Source organism: Theropithecus gelada, chromosome 11 (assembly GCF_003255815.1).
Source record: "Theropithecus gelada isolate Dixy chromosome 11, Tgel_1.0, whole genome shotgun sequence".
Lineage (NCBI taxonomy): Eukaryota > Metazoa > Chordata > Mammalia > Primates > Cercopithecidae > Theropithecus > Theropithecus gelada.
In genome coordinates, this window is record NC_037679.1 from 7277198 (window position 1) to 7296530 (window position 19333).

A 19333-nucleotide genomic window follows, 5' to 3' on the forward strand; every position below is an offset into this window, starting at 1 on the left:
GGGGCTGTGGCCCAGTTGGCCCGCGGAGGTGCAGACAGGGTGAGCGGGCCCTCACTGGGGCAGCTGGAGGAGCACAGTCTGCTCCACTGGCAGATAGATTATGTTCCCAGAGCATGAGAGCTGTTACGCTCCGCAGCTTCCACCTTGCGCAGCTCAGGCCGTCTCCTGCGGTGGCCAATGAGTTGGCAATCAGCTCGGCTGCCTTGGAATCGCCCTCAGCAGAGATGATAGCTGCCTTTTTCTGCTGCTCGGTTTTTTCCACCACAAATCTGGCCCTCTCTGTTTCCTGATGAGCCACCTGTTTGGCTTCCAACCCTTCTGTGAATTCCTTCCCGAAGGTCAGATGTGTCAAGGACACATCGTCCAGGATGAGCCCAAAGGTGGCTGCTCGCTCCATAAGGTAGTTACTCACCTGCCTGGAGACCAACTCTCTCTAGGTGATTACTTCTCCAGCATCAAAGCCAGCCACCACTGACTTGAGGATCTCTGTCTTGATGGACAGCAGCACACTCTCATCATAGTCCTCTCCAATGCTGGTGAAGATGCAGAAAGCTGGCTAGCGACGGGCCGGAAGAGGATACGCAGTGTGATGTTGACATTCTGTAAATCTTTGCTACCAGTGATGTCTGGTACATGACGTGGTGGAGAAAGGCAGTCAAAGATAATCGGTTTCTGTACCCATGGGATGAGAAAGTGAGTCCCTTCCCCTACCACAATGTCCTGTACTCCACGGAATCGGTCAAAGATGACAGCTCTGTGCCCAGCATCCATATTATGTAAGGCAGAGTTCACTAGGCCTCCTGCAACAGCTAAGGCCAGGCCATACTTGCTGATGGACTCAAACACCTTGGCTGCCATGTTTTCTTCTGCTGGACCCTCTCACACCTGCTTCCACTCTGATCTACACATGAATTCTCCAGCCACCAAATTCTATTACATATTTTTTTTAAAAAAAATGTATGGCCCAAATACCATAAGCAAAGCCAAAGACAAATGAGTCACTGGACAAAACAATTGCAATTTTTACCACAGAATAAAAAGTAATCTCCCTAATATGCAAGAGCTCTGAGAAATAAAACGACACAGATCCAGTAGAAAAATGAGCCCAAGACATGAACAGATAGAAATAATTTATGCAAGTGGCCCTTAAAATAGTAAAACATGCACAACTTACTCAAAAAAGAAAGGCAAATTACATTACATTGAAACAGCATTTCTTATTGTGTTGGCAAAAATTCAAAAGTTTGAGAGTACATTTTATTGCTAAAGCTATAGGGAAAAGAGACACAGTGATATGCTACTGGTAGAAGTATAGAGTGATACAGTCCTTAAGGAGGGAAATTTAGTACGATCTAGCAACATTGCAAATGGATTAATTTGTCCTTTAACCCAGCAATGATATTTCTGGGGACTCTACACTAAAAGTACTTCTGTACAAATTTGAAATATTATAAACACAAGGTTAGTATTCATTGTGGTATTTGAGTGACAAAAGTCTAGAAATTCCCCAAATATCCATCAATAGGGGAGCAGTTGAGTGGTTAAACTGTAGTATATAGTGGAGTACTATGAACCCATAAACATGAGGTATATCTGTATGTGTTGCTCTAGAATGATAGCCATAATATTTTATGAGAAGCTACTTTAGTGCAAAATGAAGCATTGGAAAGATAAAAGCAACAAAAGACTAGTAAATATAAAACTAATAAAAGTGGTTATCTACACAGAGTAGGGAAGGAAAATGGATGAAAATGGAAGGGAGAGGCCAGCACAGTGGCTCATGCCTGTAATCCCAACACTTTGGGAGGCCGAAGTGAGCGGATCACCTGAAGTCAGGAGTTCGAGACCAACCTGGCCAACATGGTGAAATCCCACCTTTACTAAAAATACAAAATTAGCTGAACATGTTGGTGCACGCCTGTAATCCCAGATACTCGGGAGGCTGAGGCAGGAGAATCACTTGATCCTGGGAGGTGGAGGTTGCAATGAGCTGAGATTGCACCACTGCACTCTCGCCTGGGCAACAAAGTGAGACTCCATCACAAAAAAAAAAAAAAAAAAGGAATGGAAAGGAGATACAGCTGAGTATACCTTTTTATGTAGTTTCAACTTTAGAATCATATAATCATTTAATATATTCAAAAATTAAGTTAAACCAAAAAGAGAAAAAAGAACAATCCCTAAAACTGAAGCAAGTGAAATAAAGCTGTTTACAAGGTTGATAACATAACCAAAAAGAAAGATTTATTTCAAATGACTTTTAAACACAAGACTTTGTCTTTTCTTAGTGAAATATATTCTAGGATCAACACAAACTACAAAGAACTCTTAAGTTTCATTCTGTAATTTTATTATTCTAATAGTGGTATTGTAAAACTATTTTGTGTATTTTATAAGATAAAGCAAGTTTAGTGTAAGAAGCAATAAAAATGTGAAATCAAATAAGTAAACATCTAGTGTTTAAACTGCAAGCTACAAGTGTTCTGAAGATGCCAATAATCTCACTGAAGACTATGGACAAGCTGAACAACTTGGATCTGTGGATAAATCTCTGAGCTGGAAAACACAAAAGACTATTCTTCAGTGGACCAAACAAGATGACTCCTCAGACAATGTCTGTGAAGCTGATGTCATACGGCACACCCTGACGCTGAATATATAAGGCCTTAATTTTAATCTAAAATGCAACCACTCTCTGAGCATCCAGATTTTCAGCTATTCAAGATTCAGAAAACAAAAAGTTATTTCTGGAAATATTTTAGGAAGTCAAATCATTTCTTTTGTATTTTGATGGAATTCTTTTTTTTTTTCTTTTCTTTTTTTGAAATGGAGTCTCGCTCTGTTGCCCAGGCTAGAGTGCAGTGGCATGATCTTGGCTCACTGCAAGGTCTGCCTCCCAGGTTCATGCCATTCTCCTGCCTCAGCCTCCTGAGTAGCTGGGACTACAGGTGCCCACCACCACGCCCGGCTAATTTTTTGTATTTTTTAGTAGAGATGGTGTTTCACCACGTTAGTCAGGATGGTCTCAATCTCCTGACCTCGTGATCCGTCCGCCTTGGCCTCCCAAAGTGCTGGGATTACAGGCGTGAGCTGCCGCGCCCGGCCAATGGAATTCTTTTTAAAATGTTTTTGGCTTGAGATGGAAAAAGCAGCAAAGTAACGAAAGACAGATTTTAGGCTGCATTATAGAAGTGTTTCAAAAAATAGGGATTGCATTGGTTGGTTTAAATGTCAACCGTGGGGAAAGCTTTAGGCTCAGGATTTGGCACTGCTCTCAAGATCTTGTTTTCAGAGAAATTGATAACACACGTGCCAGAAAGTGGGCCCAATTAGGAATTCCATCTAACCAGACAAAAAGTAGTATTGCTTAATGCGTTTGGAAGAATTTCCACAAGTGTGAAAGAATTGTAAAACATCAGGAACTTGTTGCAAATTATTAATTTAAATATGATTTGAAATATGCCTGTTTCTGGAGAATGAAGGCCAAAGAGAGGAATTTCATCCAGCAATAAACAGCAATGACAGTTTGAAGCCAAACTCTTTATATAAAGCTACCTTTACTAAAGGAGAATTATATTATTTTAAGTAAATAGTTTTATTTTTAAATTATGTTTAGTTTAACTATACAATTCTTGTAGGTCAAAGTAAGTAATACTTCAATAATGTGGCACAAATTTTAAAGTTTAATATTGAATAAAATTAGGAGTATCAATTTTTTTTTTTTTGAGACAGAGTCTTGCTCTGTCGCCCAGGCTGGAGCTCACTGTGAGAGAAGGAAAAGCTAGAAAGAACTTCTCAAAGGATTTTTAACTCTGAGACAAACTAGCATTATTCCCACTTCCACTGTGAGGTCAATATGCAGGATGAGGCATTTAGGTTAGATTTCTTTAAAAGTTTGAGAGTGATGGATGTGTGAGAGAGGAAGGAGCCTGCATCTCCTCTCCAGGAAGCCTTAAATACCAGAAGAGAGTCTTACTTGTCTGAGTTTAGCTTGGGAAGAAACAGATTTACATATCCCTGAGACCAGCTCGGTGCTATTTCAGCAATTCTACCACCCACATTTTAACTCCAAACCAAAAGTTGAATGAATCCTGAAATGATTGCATGTTTTTCACAATAGGAAGATTACCACAGTCTCTTAATAACCACAGATGCTTCTCTAATCCTTTTCTTTCTCCCTATTTCCCCAAGCAATGCCATACTCAGGCCCTTGCTATCTCCTGCCTGTAAGACTATTCCTCTGCTACCTGTGTCTAGAGGCTAGCAGATTGGACACTGCGGCTCTAGGATTTACAATACACACCTGTAACATATCATAGTCTACTTTCAAATAGTGTAAAAATCTTATAGCAATTTACTTTCAGTTTCTCCCTTATGTTTTTTATTGTTTTTGTCATACATACTGCTTCTACGTATGCTAAAACCCAACTGGATATTTATTATTTCTACTTTAAATAGTCATTTATTTTTTCAAGAGATCAAAAAGTGAGAGGCTGGGTGCAGTGGCTTACGTCTGTAATCCCAGCACTTTGGGAGGCCAAGGTGGGAGAATCACTGGAGCCCAGGAGTTCAAGACCAGCCTGGGCAACATGGTGAAACCCCGTTCTTACAAAAAAAAAAATACAAAAATTAGCCGGGCATGGTGGCACACACCTCTAGTGCCAGCTACCAGGGAGGCTGAGGGAGGAGGATTGTTTGAGCCTGGGAGGTTGAGGCTGAAGTGAGTCATGATTGCACCATTGTACGCTAGCCTCGGTGACAGAGCAAGACTCTTTTTTAAATAAATAAATAGTGAGAAAATATTTTAACTATTTTGCTTATATTTATCACTTCTCACACTCTTTATCTTTTTATATTGATCAAATTTTTGTTATTATTTTTCTTCCGCCTGAAGAACTTCCTTTAACACTTCACCTTTGTTGGTATTTTTAAGTCTTTATTTCACCTTTATTTTTGAAAGACATTTTTGTGAGGTAGAAAAAATTCTGGCTCAATCTTGTCTTTCACTTTACACAGCTTTTATAAGAAATCTGCTGGCCTTATTTTTTTATTCCTCTACATCAGGGATGACGAACTTTTCTGTAAACGTCCATACAGTAAATCTTTTAGGTTTTGCAAGCCATATGGTCTCTGTTGCAACTACCAGCTCTGCCATTGTAACACAGAAACAGCCATAGCAAATACATAAATGAGTGTGTATGGCTGTGTTCCACTAAAACTTGTTTTTGCAGAAATAAGAAGTAATCTAGATTTGACCCAGGGGTCATAGTTTGCCAACCCCTGCTGTGTATGTAATATGTCTCTCTCTCTGTCTTTCTCTCTCTCTCTCTCTTTCCTTCCTTCCCTTTCTTTCTTTCCTTCCTTCCTTCCTTCCTTCTTTCCTTCCTTCCTTCCTTCTTTCCTTGCTTCCTTCCTTCTTTTTCTCTCTTTCTTTTCTTTCTTTCTTTCTTTCTTTCTTTCTTTCTTTCTTTCTTTCTTTCTTTCTTTCTTTCTTTCTTCTTTCTTTCTTTTCTTTGTGACAGAGTTTCACTCTTGTTGCCCAGGCTGGAGTGCAATGGCATGATCTCGGCTCACTGCAACCTCTGCCTCCCAAGTTCAAGCAACTCTCCTGCCTCAGACTCCTGAGTAGCTGGAATTATAGGCATGCACCACCACGCCCACTAATTTTTTATTTTTAGTAGAGACAGAGTTTCTCCATGTGGGTCAGGCTGGTCTCAAACTCCCAACCTCGGGTGATCCGCCTGCCTCGGCCTCCCAAAGTGCTGGGATTACAGGCATGAGCAACAGCACCTGGCCTATAATGTATCTTTTTCATCTGGCTGCTTTTAGAATTTTTTTCTTTATGCTTGGTTTGTAGCAACTTGGTTATGATGTGCATGGAATGGGTTTATTTGTTTATTCTGCCTGGATTTTATTGAGCTTTCAAATTTGGAAAAATGTTAGCTTTTTGTTTGTTATTATTTATTTTTGAGATGGACCCTCACTCTCTCTCCCTGGCTGGAGTGCAGTGGCACAATCTTGGCTCACTGCAATCTCCACTTCCAGGTTCAAGCGATTCTCCTGCCTCAGCCTCCTTAGTAGCTGAGATTACAGGCACCCACAACCATGCCTGGCTAATTTTTGTATTTTTAGTAGAGACTGGGTTTCAACATGTTGACCAGGTCGGTCTCCAACTCCTGACCTCGTGATCCACCCGTCTCAGCCTCCCACAGTGCTGGGGTTACAAACATGAACCGCTGTGCCCAGGCTTACCCATTATTTAAAAATATACTTTCTTTCTTTCTTTTGAGATGGAGTTTTGGTCTTGTCGCCCAGGCTGGAGTGCAGTGGCTCTATCTCCGCTCACTGCAAGCTCCGCCTCCCAGGTTCACACCATTCTCCTGCCTCAGCCTCCCAAGTAGCTAGGACTACAGGCGTCTGCCACCATACCTGGCTAATTTTTTGTATTTTTAGTAGAGACGGGGTTTCACCATGTTAGCCAGGATGGTCACAAACTCCTGACCTCAGGTGATCCACCCGACTCCGCCTCCCAAAGTGCTGGGATTACAGGCGTGAGCCACTGCGCCCGGCCATATTTTTAAATATACTTTCTTAGCCCATGGCTCTTCTGAAATGTCAGTTGCATTACATTAAAATACTTGATGTGCCGCCCAGGCTGGAGCTTGTTGACTATTTGCTTTCTTCCATTAGGTCTTAGATCTCAAATTACGGCAGTAAGTTTCAAATTACATTATCTCCATCTCTTAGAATCTTTCTCCACAATCTCTCCTTTCCAGGAAGAGAATCTCCCCTAACACACTAGTTTAAGTCCACAAGTATGAACCAGAGAAGCTTATGTCCCACAGATCTCCCTGCAATTTAAACATCAGTGATTTCAATGTGAATAATGTGAAATTGTGAGCAGTTTATTATTTAATACACCTGGAGGTGTCTTGGATGATACTCATTGTTCTAATGAGGAGCAAAAGCTTCTAATGCCTTTGGTAAGAGGGAATTTGTTTTTAATAGTGTAAGAAGCAGCTGGAAGCCAGTGTGTGATATGGCGATGGATGAACTGGGATGAACAGGAGATTGGATATGTGACTCGGGATCATCCTCTGAGAAGAATCTATCCCGGTTTAATTCATTTGATCCAGGCAATTACCAGTCAATCTCACATACCGTTCCCTTCTGTGTCTTAGAGACCCAGGCAACACTGTGGAGAATAACAAGACCTTACTAAAAATGTCTCACTTAGGTTGTTTAGAGACTAACCTCAATTTCTGGAATATTATTTTTCCGATCCGTGTTTGCTGTTTGGTTTTAATTTAGTTTTATTATCCTGGGAAGGCTGATCCTTATATATCTTTTGTTATATGTTTGATCAATGTGGGGAGTTTTTGTTTGGTTTGGTTTTAGAACAGAAGCAAGGAAAGCAGGCAGCAAGGGACAAAAAGGACTCAATTTTATTATAGTAAAACGTGTAACTCGGTGCTAACACTAACCTAAATCACCATAGTCTACCAGTTTAGGAATATGAAGAGAAGAGGTACACTAGATTTAAAGCATAGTAATCTCTATGTTCATAATGTCCCTTTCTCAGTTGGCTACTACTCTTACAACCAGAAACAGGGTACTTTTTTTTGAGGCTGCCTCCAGCAGAATAAGAATATAAATCAGGAGTTCTCCTTAATATGCAGTATGAAGATACAAGCTTGACATCATCCCATTCCCTGATAATGCTGAGGGGAGCAGAGAACGTGCATTTCTTTGAGCCTGAGTTCTGACAAAACTTGGCCTGGTATCTTTGAGACTTTGATGGGGATAGTGGTGGAATATGCCAAGGGAGGTTAGAGGGGTGGGTAGGTGACAGCTGTCATTTCAAAGCTGCAAGCACTTTTCTATTTTGTAAGAAATGGAGACTTCCATTTGTCTCTGAAGTAAGTATTCCTTTGTTCAAGAAAGGCCACCAACAAGGCCACTTAATAGTGTGACCATAAGCCGTAGGTTACCAAAGTAGATGGTTGAAACTGAAAAAGCTAAAGTGTTCTTGAAGAAAAGGCAGAGTTGGAGATTCATCTATTCAACACATATTTATTAAGCATCTACCATGTGCCAGGCACTATTCAAGGTGCTAGACATGGCAGTGAAGAAAACAAACCCCCTGCCCTAATGGATCTTACACCCTAGTTGGGAGTAAAAGATAAATAAATAATACATAAAATAAATAAGCAAAAATACAGGATAACAGATATTGATAACTGGTGTGGAGAAGAATAAAGCAAAGAAAAGGATTAGAGATCCAGGATGAAAGTAATCCTGGTGCCTTAAAACAAACAAAAGAGCAGGCATTGTGCCTATGAACTGTGGTCAACCATAGAAGATGGAGCTATTTTCATGCAAGACTTCTTAAAATAGGAGCCTCAGGGTTCTAGGTGAAAAAGTTGGGAGAAAGGGTCCTTCTCCTCACTTTTGCCTAAGATCTAGCACTTCTACAGTTCTTTGAAGACATGGATTACATTTTGGGGTCCCTGTCCATGGTATCTTCACAAATACTAGTATAGTCTCCATTTGTGTCTGGGCAATGGAAACAGAATGCACCCTTGTAGTGGCTGCTAAACTATAACTGATAGTGCCTTGCTGGTCCTTGAGAATGTGTTAGAAATAACTTTTGACACTATTTGGGGGGCCTCTGAGAGAGATGGACTTACTATAACTAGATGTATTAGTAAGAGTGAGGCCTACAAAGTTTTGTAGAATTACGTAGGATAGATAGCACAGGCTTCCTCAAGATATGACAGGCAAGGAAGGGCCTGAAAGTTTGCATAAGTCAGCTATGAGGGACATTAAATTCCTAAAAATATCTTTAATGAAAGGGAAGTTTATGGCACACATACCATAGTCCCTATCCTACCATAAATATTTGGACATGATTTCCTTCAAATTGGACTGATACTCTGGGAGAGGCAATTGATCAAACAAAATTGCCCCCATTGAACTAGAAATTGCTTTTTTGGGTGGTGCAGCACTATCAGTGCCTGATTTGGGGCCAAATCAGGCTCTGAGCTGTTGCAAAAATGGCAACTTTCTAGGGGCAAAATAATTTATGGAGAAGATGGAAGGTGCTTAAGGCCATGCACCAGGGATCATTGGTGGCTCTGGCGTTCCATATGCTTCTGTGTCCATGGCCAGTTACCTAGAGACTTGGGTTGGAACTGGTGACATCACAGTGACACCGAATACATGTTTGAATATGCACCGAGAGGGGGAAAAGCCTCTGCAAGTGTTGATCTAAGAGAAGCTGCTGCAGGGGGCAGTGCAGAAAGGGGAGATGGGATGACACTGGCAAAACAGGTTTAATTGGAATGGAGGGTTATTGTCAGTGGAGATTCATATTGCATGAGAAGTTGGAAGGTCCCCTGGAATTCTTGCTCTGAGTAAAGTTAATATGGAAGAGAAATAAGGGGTTAGGGGTGGCCTTAAAGACTCCTAAAAACAGTTTGAGGTCACAGAGCAAGCAACTGGAAGTGTAGTTCAGACCTTACATGAGGTGTGGGTAGGTGGCTCACCACATGACCATGTCTATGACGCTAAATAATCTTGAGGTTGTGGACAGTTGGATCACCTCTCCAGTCAGAGGCTCATACAGGCCTAGAGTTTTTGCAAACCACCATGTTCATTTTGCTGTGCGAACGTCGGGGAGATGAACAAAGCAGATTGGCTGTAATGCCAGGTAAACCACTCTCTGGTGCTGAGAAAAACTAGTCTATGTGACAGGCAAAACCCACAACAATGCAAATATTCTCAGCCTCTCCATCTTTTGTATGCTCTGAGAAGACCTCTGTAATTGATAGCTGGAGTTCTCAGTACTCATGCAGATTGGGGGAATAAAGGACAGAATCAAAAGAGCTAAAATAAGCTTGGCCTGATTTACGTGAGAAGGACAGGAAGCTTCTTCTTGGAGAAGAGAAAAAGAATACATCCAAGAAGTGAAGAGAGCCAGGGAGTGAGAAAGCAAGGGTCAGGCTTGAGAGAAAGTTTGAGGGTGTTTGGGGAGAAAGGAGAGAGACCAGCAGCAACAGCTATGCCATAATGTGTGGAACAAATAGAGAAGGAAGGAAGACAAGTTTCAGATGTTTTGCTGTGCACTAAGAATGTAAACACCTTTAGAGTTTTCCCAGAGACTGTAATAAAAATCTAAATTGCTTTTTAATGCTTTTGGCGATTGGATATGTTTCTTTTGAATGTGATATCACGCTGCCATGGGCCACAAAGCAGCTCAGCTTCATAAAAGTTATACTTGGGGGATATTGTCTGGGATTTGGGGCCTAAGGTACAGCAGTCAACTGTACCTTGTTTTAGATCATTGCTCTAGAACTGAGTCTAGCCAGCATTATCGGATTTATAGTGCAAAAAATATACCAGCCATATAAAGTATAAACTAGAGATATACTAGATACTAGACAGAGGTAAATGGCAGAGCCTCTTCTGAATCCCAATTTTAGTGAGAATATGATGTTTGAAACTAGGTGCACCTGATGGAAACCTGTATGTCGGCAGCATGAGGGTCTCTCCCCACCACAGACTGATGACAGTGGGATGAAGAAAGAGAACAGCTAAGGTGATTCCCAGAGGACAATAGAAAAGCAGGAAGCAGAAGCTGTGTAGGGGTTATATTCTCTTATTATGTGGCAGTTGCTCTGAATATTCTAGTAGGATAGCTGGGGTACACATCTGGCCCCCTTTTGCTTAGAAATGGACCCATGCAACTAACTATAGGGCACAGGGATCCAGAGGGCCCAGGCCTGTAACCCGGCTAGCTGACTGAGGCTCTGCCACTGTTCTCCGTATTTTCCTGAGACTAGACCTTTCTACCTTGTCTCATTTTCACACAGAGTTCCTGAAATGATCTGGTTTTCTATCAGACACACCAATGTCTCCTTCCTATATTTTCTTTTTCTTTTATTTTCTTTTCCTTTCTTTTTTCTTTCTTTCTTTTTCTTTTCTTTTCTTTTTCTTTCTTTTTTTTTTCGAGATGAAGTCTCGCTCTGTCACTCAGGCTGGAGTGCAGTGGCGTGATCTTGGCTCACTGCAACCTCTGCCTCCCGAGTTTGAGCAATTCTCCTGCCTCAGCCTCTGGAGTAGCTGGGATTACGGGTGCCCACCACCATGCCCAGCTAATTTTCGTGTTTTTAGTAGAGACAGGTTTCACCGTGTTGACCAGGCTGGTCTCAAACTACTGATCTCAAGTGATCCACCCACCTCAGCCTCCCACAGTGCTGGGATTACAGGCATGAGCCACCGTACCCAGTCACCTTCCTATATTTTCAAATTCTGCTACTGGTCCACTCCCCCAGTTCCCACCTACCCTTGACTCTCAAATGTTTGACCTGGAACTTGACTGGACCAGCCACACTGCTTGATCTCTGCATATGTTTCCCATGGTCTTTTGTGCTTCTCCAATAATTTCCCCTCCCTCTGGGCTCAGATCCCTTGTACTCTCAGTGGACTTCATAGCCAGCACCTCTGGACAGCATGATGTAATCTTATGCTGAAAGCCTTGACATAAATGGTATCCTCAACAATAGTGGCAAAAGGCCTTGTATGATGACATGCCACAGCTCCTCCTGTATGGGGGCTATGCTTAATGTAAGCTTATGGGATTTCAAAGATGAGAGGTCCCCCACTGGGACAGAGTCACTCTTTGTAGGTAGAAGGCAGGGATATGCCTGAACTGGCAAGACGAAATTTTCCATGTGAAGTGCTTGTCAAGAGATGTAAAGTAACAGACCCAGACAGAAAGCCTGAAAGCCATGACAGTCTTTTCTGGCTATAGCTGAGCTCTCCTGGGAAGGATGAAAGCAGGGTTGAACCCATAAGCCCTGAGAACATGCTTGCTGTAGTATAATCAGAAACTAATGCTGTGTAAGCTCAGTTGTTTTCATGTGTCCTGTCTCTATTTCTAATTTTCCTATAGTTGTTAATAAAGTCTCTTTGTAAATACCAGCCCACTTCAGTTGTGCTTATGGAAACCAAGGAAAAACATTTCTGTCCTCTCCTGAGCCAGAGTTTCAGGAGTAACTGAAGGTGTCATTACCACTTACGGGGTACATAGTAGAGGTAGGAGTCCTAACCAAGATGAGGGTGCTGGAAATCTGTAGAATGAAGGAAGAAATAAGCAAGCAAATAGGATTGAATCATTAGTTTCAGAAAATACAATACTGTGTTTTAAAAATTTGTTCATATATTTGTTTTGGGAAATCAAATTTCTAATGGCTGCATAATACTTTATATATGAGCAATTTTGCCTTAGTTTATTTAAACATTCTGCTCCTGGCCATTTAGGATAGTCCCCACTTGTTTCTATTTTAATAGCAGTAAGATTGGTATAGGCCAAACAGTCCTCTAGTGTCACAAAAGTTTCCCTGTGCCAGTCTCACTCTTCATCACCAACCACATAATCAGGGAAACCCAAAGGTAACACATTTGCTGTAACTGAACCGCCAGTCTACAAAACACCTTTCCCTAGTTCTTCTCTATCTTGAAGTAATATGGTTTCTCTTCCCCAGATTTATTCTTGTGAACTTCATTTTTGGTTTCTGATCACTTGGCTTCCCTAATTTCCTAGGGTCATTATTAATGTGCTCTGCCCAGGTACTGATTCCTTCTCAATCTGGAATCATCTACATATATTAAAGACAATGTTTTTCTTCCTCCGCCCTTCCTGCTCCACCCCTTAAATAGGGAAAGGGGTTGTCACAAAGGTTGTGGATACTCAGTGTATGTCTGAACTTGGGCACTGAAAGAGAGAGCGGGAATTACTCTAACACACAGTCATCCCATCCATCCCCTCCATGCAACCGTCAACAGTTTACCTTTTCACCTGTGAGATGATGCAGAGTGTTATTCTGAATTAGAAATAATATTATAGACTATCCAGTTCAATTCCCTAACAGATGAGGAAAATGATGTGGCCAAGGTCTCTGAATGAATAAGTGGCAGAAACGAAACTGAATTCAGGTCTCCTAAAACCCACTACGTTTGGCTTGGAGAGTTCCGGATGAGAGCATGGGACTTGGTGGTTTTTGTTATTCATTCAATAACTATATTAAGCGTCTACATACTAGGTGCCAGGCAGTATTTTAGGAGCTGGGGATTCTGTGATGAAGGATGCAGGGGAGACAAAAATCTCTGCCCTTATGGAGCTTTCATTGCCAAAACTTAAGTACTTGGCCTCCCCATCCGGGACATACTCCCAGGGACCTGGGTAGGAGCGGTAGGGTCTCGTAAAGGAGGGAGTCTCATCCTTTCCCAGCTCCGGTGATTTCTATAGCGAGAGGGCTGATTTACTGCAGAAACCTCCGTAGTGCCCTCCTCCTCCTGCCTCTGCACCGCCAGGCCCGGTGGGGCCGGCTCCAGAGCGCCACCGTGCCCCAGCTCAACTCTGGGATGATTAGCATCAGCTTCTCTACCCTCTCCGCTTTCCTGCGCACCGCTGGAGGACAGGGAGGCAGGACTCGACTTTAGCGCCATCCTCTGAGAAAGGAATGCGGGCTGGAAAAATCCTTCCAGGGCAGTCGCGCTGGGTCTCATAACCCGGCTAGGGGAGGGACGATCTCTCCCGGACTTGGAGGTTTATGCAGCAAACGGCTCTCTCATGCTTCCCTATTAAACATTGCAACCACACACTCTTTCCAGCCTCGGCCGAAGCCACTGCAGCGTCCCCTCTCCTCCCCCCACCTCGCTAGTCCAGACTCCACAGCCCCACTGCAGCTTCCAGCCATCCTCCCTTTTTCTTCTCCACTTCCTGGTTACCATGGAGACACACGTCATTTACGTGCCGTGCGTCGCCTTGGAAACAGAGGAGCATCCGCGGCGCCGCCGGGAGACCGGCCCCAGCTGCTGCTGCCACACTCGCGGGCGCTGCCAGTTAATGGCCTGGGGGAGTCCCGAGTGCTACGCGCCGCTGGCCTCAGCCCGGACCCGGACCCCTCTGCGAGCGCGTCTGTGACCCACGGAACCGGCAGGCGCTCTCTGCTTGTGGCGCCCAGAGGGCGGCGCTGACACGGGCGCAATCCGGGAGGTGAGGCAGGGCAGGGCACTTTCGTCCCGGGGCGAGCCCAAGAGACGCCGGCTCTGGGACCCTCTCCGGGTTCTCGTCCCGCCGCCTCTTCTCGGCCTCCCGCGACCCTGCCCGCGACCCTGCCCGCGCCCTCTGCCCAGGACTCGTCTCTCACGTCCGCTCCCAGCCAGTCTCGGGAGCCTCTGCTTCCCTCCGCTCCTCCCTACCCCTCCCGGGACCTCTCCCCCTCCACCCCCTCCCCCACCCCGGAGGCCGGGCTGGACGCGACCCAGAGCCGCCGCCACCCGCTTCTGCCACTCAATGGAGGACGGTCTGCTGGAGATCATGACCAAGGACGGCGGCGACATGCCGGCGCCCCTGGAGGTGTCCACCGTGCCGGCCGTGGGGGACGTGATCTCCGGGGAGTACAACGGCGGCATGAAGGAACTGATGGAGCACCTGAAAGCCCAGCTGCAAGCCCTGTTTGAGGACGTGAGGGCCATGAGGGGGGCCCTGGACGAGCAGGCCTCGCACATCCAGGTGCTCTCGGACGACGTGTGCGCCAACCAGCGAGCCATCGTCTCCATGTGCCAGATTATGACCACTGCGCCCCGCCAGGGCGGCTTGGGCGTGGTCAGCGGCAAGGGGAGCTTCCCGAGCGACCCCCAAGAGGCGGAGACTCCTTCACCTGGAATTGGGGACAGCGGCTTACTGGGTCGCGATCCCGAGGACGAGGAGGACGAGGAAGAAGAGAAGGAGATGCCCAGCCCCGCCACACCCACCAGTCACTGTGAGCGTCCCGAGAGTCCCTGTGCTGGTCTCCTTGCGGGGGACGGGCCACCTATGGAGCCCCTTGACATGCCCGACATTACCCTGCTGCAACTGGAGGGCGAGGCCTCCCTGTGAGGGGACTCCGTGGGGCACTACCTTCTCGGGCTGTCTTTGGGTTTCCGAGTGCATGACGCGAGGGGACTGAACGGCGCGGTGCGGCATGCTTCCCTTGGACAGCTGCTCTTGTGGGTCAGGCAGAGAGAGACTCCCTCGAGGAAGGATTTGTAGGGTGAAGGACTTTGGGAGCATCAAGAATTCTTTCTGCCCAACTAAGCGAATTATAGCAAACTGCGGAAAGGTGAGGCTCCGGGAGAGGAAGCGCCCATCTCTGGACTCCCATCCATCCCTATCCTGTCCTTTCCCCCTCCCCAGACAACAGGAGAACCCCTGAAATGTGTAAATAAAATTCTGCTTTTTCTATTCTGAAAAAGGACTTATCTAGGACCATGGCAAATAATCTCTAACAATTTACCTAGAAATTAAGGAATTGGGGGTATTCTGTTCTGGCAACAGGAAATTTACCCTTCTGCTGAAATCCAAGATATTCAGTGCTCTGCAGAAGCCTCTCCCCCTCACAGATCTCTGCGGCTGCTGATTGGTAAAGGAAGCTTGAGGAGGGAACTGCAGCCCTAGGAATCTGGGTGAATGGGGTTCCAAGGGCCCCTGGGCTGGGAGGAGCTGGCTATGAATGTGCATGAAGACATAATAGCTCAACCTCTAGGATTTTGCATGCAGAGCGGATCCTGCCTTGTCACTGACTTCATCTGGGATTGCTTTTCCACTCACTGGGGCTTACAGAACAAAGAGCCCGGTTCACAGGCAGAGACTCGGGGGTGCTCAGCAGCAGCCCAGATTTAGGGGACATTTGAGGGACTCGGGGCCGCAGCCAAAAACTGTCTCTCCTGGCTACACCTGCTTAACTTCAGTTCCTTTTTCTGTCAATATGTCCCTGCCCGCTGCCTCTCGGTGTTGCCTTCATAATGTCTTGTGTGTGTTATGTGTGTCTACTTGTGTAGTAGTGTGTGAGCCCTCAGGGGCAGGGCTTGTGGCTCTGATGTTAGGTTCAGGGGGCTTCAGACCCTTCTATGAGCTCCAAGCTATCATGACGCTTTTCCCTCCCTCTTCTCCCAACCAGGGCATGGAGCATGTGGCTGTCCTGAGGTTCTTTTACTGATGTGCCGCCCTCCCACCTCCTCAAGTGGTGACTTTGTGTGCCCTCCCCCTCCTTTGTGTATTCTTTCTCAATACTTTCCTTGGTGTTAACCTTAATAAAAAGGCGTCATCTCCCCTCCTTGCTGACTGATACTAGAGGGATATCAGGGTTGGGCTTAGTGGAAACTGCAGGGACCATACCTTCCCTCCTCTCTCCTTGCCTCCAGTTCAAGGAGTTGACTGTTCCTGTCCTGGTTGGGACAGGCATTGCCAGCTCCGCCTGCTTTCCCTTCTGTACTGAACCTTGACCTCAAGCTGCCCTGGGGAAGGAGGTGGTAAGTGTTGAGACTCCCATGCTAACATGAGTTTTTAGTAGCCAGAACTCCAAATGTGCAGGAGACTTTTCAGTGAAGCATCTGGCCCCTGGGAGATGATATCCAAATCTGCGTCCTGGAATGGCAGGTACTGCACCTGTTCCGTGGAGGGAGTGGGGTGGTGGTATTGTTCTGGAGGGATTACCTGGGATCTCTGGAAATAGAGTGACACATCACAAAGGGAAACCATAATAACTGCCTCAGGCCTCTAGTGGAGAACCCGGGGAAGGTGTTCCCCAGAGGGCTTGACTGACAGCTCTAGTCTACTCCCTTGGGCAATGGAGACCCTGAACAAAATCTGAGAGCAGAATGAGCTAGGGTGCCGTGTGTGTGTGTGTGTGTGTGTGTGTGTGTGTGTGTGTGTTTTCTTGCTGCTGGTAGCTGCGGAGTGGTGGAAAGAGACAGCACTAAAGACACAGATCTGGACTTAAATCTCAGTTCCAACACTGAATTGAGTGCTCAAGGCTTAGTTTCTGGATATGTAAAATGGGAACAAAAAGTTGTTGGGGAAAAAAATATATAGGACTCCTAATAAGTCTTGTGCAAATGTTAGTTTCCTTATAGTTTTATTGGAGTGGGGGGGGGGGGGTGGTGACTGGCTCCTCTGGGAAAACAAAGCTACCCACAGAAGGCTCTAGAAACTTTCTTTTTATATAATCTTTTCCTATCCAAAGAATCCTTGAGGCTGGGCGCAGTAGCTCACAACTGTAATCCCAGCGCTTTGGGAGGCCAAGGCGGGTGGATCACCTGTGGTCAGGAGTTCGAGACCAGCCTGACCAACATGGAGAAGCTGCGTCTCTACTAAAAATACAAAATTAGTCAGGCGTGGTGGCACATGCCTGTAATCCCAGCTACTCGGGAGGCTGAGGCAGGAGAATCACTTGAACCCGGGAGGCGGAGGCTGTGGTGAGCCAAGATTGTGCCATTGCACTCCAGCCTGGGCATCAAGAGTGAAACTTTGTCTCAAAAAAGACAAAAAAACAAAAGATCCCTTATCCTTCTTTAGAATTAGATATTAGGTATTCTATCTAATTCTACTTATCTGATTCTATCTACAGAATTCTAGTTATTTAGAATTAGATGGAGCTAAGGAAAGGGGAATGGTGAGATTCCTAAGCTAGCATGGACCTTTTCATCATAAATGAAAGGGTCATCATGAATGTCATGTAACTACGGGCCAAAAACGTCTTGGGGGCAGCCAGCCCTGAACACATAGGCTGGCCAGAGGAATCTTGAGTTATGCAGTGACTGGAGAATGTGTATTGGGGGCCCTAGAGAGAGCTGCTAAAGTATATAAGTGGGAAAGTGTCCCTGAGGACTGAGAGATAGGTTCCTATTATAGTTCCAGCAGTAGGCACTAAGAAAAACAATAATAACTGTCATTTATTGAGCATCTACTATGTGCCAGACACTGTACCCAATTTTATCTCCCAACAGCCCTATGAAATAGGTACTATTATTATTTTCATATAACAGTTCAGAAACAGAGTCTAAGACACTCAGGGTCACAGGCTAGTACTTGGCAGAGCCAGGACTTAAACCCAGGTCTGTGTGACTTAAAAAGCCCTAGATGGAACCACTTTGCTAATTGCTCTTTTATTTGGATCTTCAGAGAGGAATCTTCATATTGGAGAAATAAGGGTATTTCTCCAATCAAGAGCCTGAACGAATCCTGAAAAGGAAATAACCTTAGTTTTGGTTACTTTTCATCTTTTTAGTTGGAAAAAGAAATTGCAGTTCAGATTTTGGTTAGCGACCCTTCCCAGAGTCCAGTGGGTGGTAATATAATAATAGTACCAAGAAGACAGCCTCCTGGACCTGTTCCAGGAGGAAGAAGCTGATGCTCCCAAGTGTTCTCTCACACAGCTCCATTCTTGTGCCTCTTTCCCGCTCTCTATATCTCAGATTCTCCAGAGTCTGACATGAATCCCAAGGGCAACTTAAGGTGGGCATGGTGGCTCACACCTGTCATCCCAGCTACTTGGGAGACTGACATAGGAGGATCACTTGAGCCTAGGAGATTGAGGTTGCAGTAAGCCATGATTGTGTCACTGCACTCCAGCCTGGGCAACAGAGTGAGACCATGTCTCAAAAAAAAGCCAAGGGCAGTTTAGCTCTTTAGCCTCTGTAGAACATTCTGGCAGAGTCTTTTAGCCTTTGACTCCAGTTCCCCTTCTTATGCCCACTGTCCTCAGTCCCTTAAGGCCTCTTTGAAGTTCTTTAACCATTGCCCCTAAAGTCCCAGATAGACGAAAATCTCTCCAGAAAAAGCAATCCTTCAACCTTATTCAGTCACCTGCACCCAGCATCTCACAAGGATCCAGCACAGGTAGGAGGTCCTTGTTTCTTCCTATTCCCCACTCTTCTCTTGCATTTCTCCTTTGTAATGCCTCCCGGCCTCTTCTTTTCTCTGATGAGTGAGTGTCAGCTGGGATTCCTAAGTGCAGACTCATGGGCAAGGGTCACAGTTGAACTCCAGAGGGCCACAACCCCTTGAAATTGAATGCAAAGTCATTTAAGTATATACATTCTCTAGAGAAAGGTACATTGTTTCAACTTTATTCTTAAAAAATAAGAATTAAGTTAAAAAAGGTAAGAAGCACTGAGATAAAGGGTAATGAGACTTTTTAACTTGAGAAATACCCTAGGGGAAATGACTTTTCCTGAACCTGGTACTCTTGGCACCTTTTCCTCCAGAGTTTTCCACACTGAATTGAAATTTTTACAGAAATCTGATTACTCACCATCTAATCAACACATTCAAATTTTGTTGACACCCATGATGTGCTAAAAATCCTGTCTCCCAATACTTCCAAGTCTGCTAGTACTTGGAGTTTGCTGGAGCAGTGCTGATGTGGAGTTGAGGCAATGGACCCCGCCATGGCTTCATACCATTTTATGTCTGGGGCCAGCACAAGCTGTGCTGCATGTAACT

The 19333-nt window shown here is 44.9% G+C and overlaps 1 protein-coding gene and 1 pseudogene across 1 annotated transcript; one reads left to right on the top strand and one right to left on the bottom strand.

The window, feature by feature from the left end:
• Positions 1 to 51: 51 nt before the first annotated feature.
• LOC112635319 lies at positions 52 to 858 on the bottom strand (annotated as a pseudogene).
• A 12480-nt stretch (positions 859 to 13338) lies between these two features.
• Positions 13339 to 16167, top strand: CCDC184 (coiled-coil domain containing 184). Its single transcript, XM_025402229.1, has one exon. The coding sequence runs from the start codon at positions 14363 to 14365 to the stop codon at positions 14945 to 14947; it is 585 nt and encodes a 194-aa protein (XP_025258014.1). The 5' UTR covers positions 13339 to 14362; the 3' UTR covers positions 14948 to 16167.
• The last annotated feature ends 3166 nt before the right edge of the window (positions 16168 to 19333 follow it).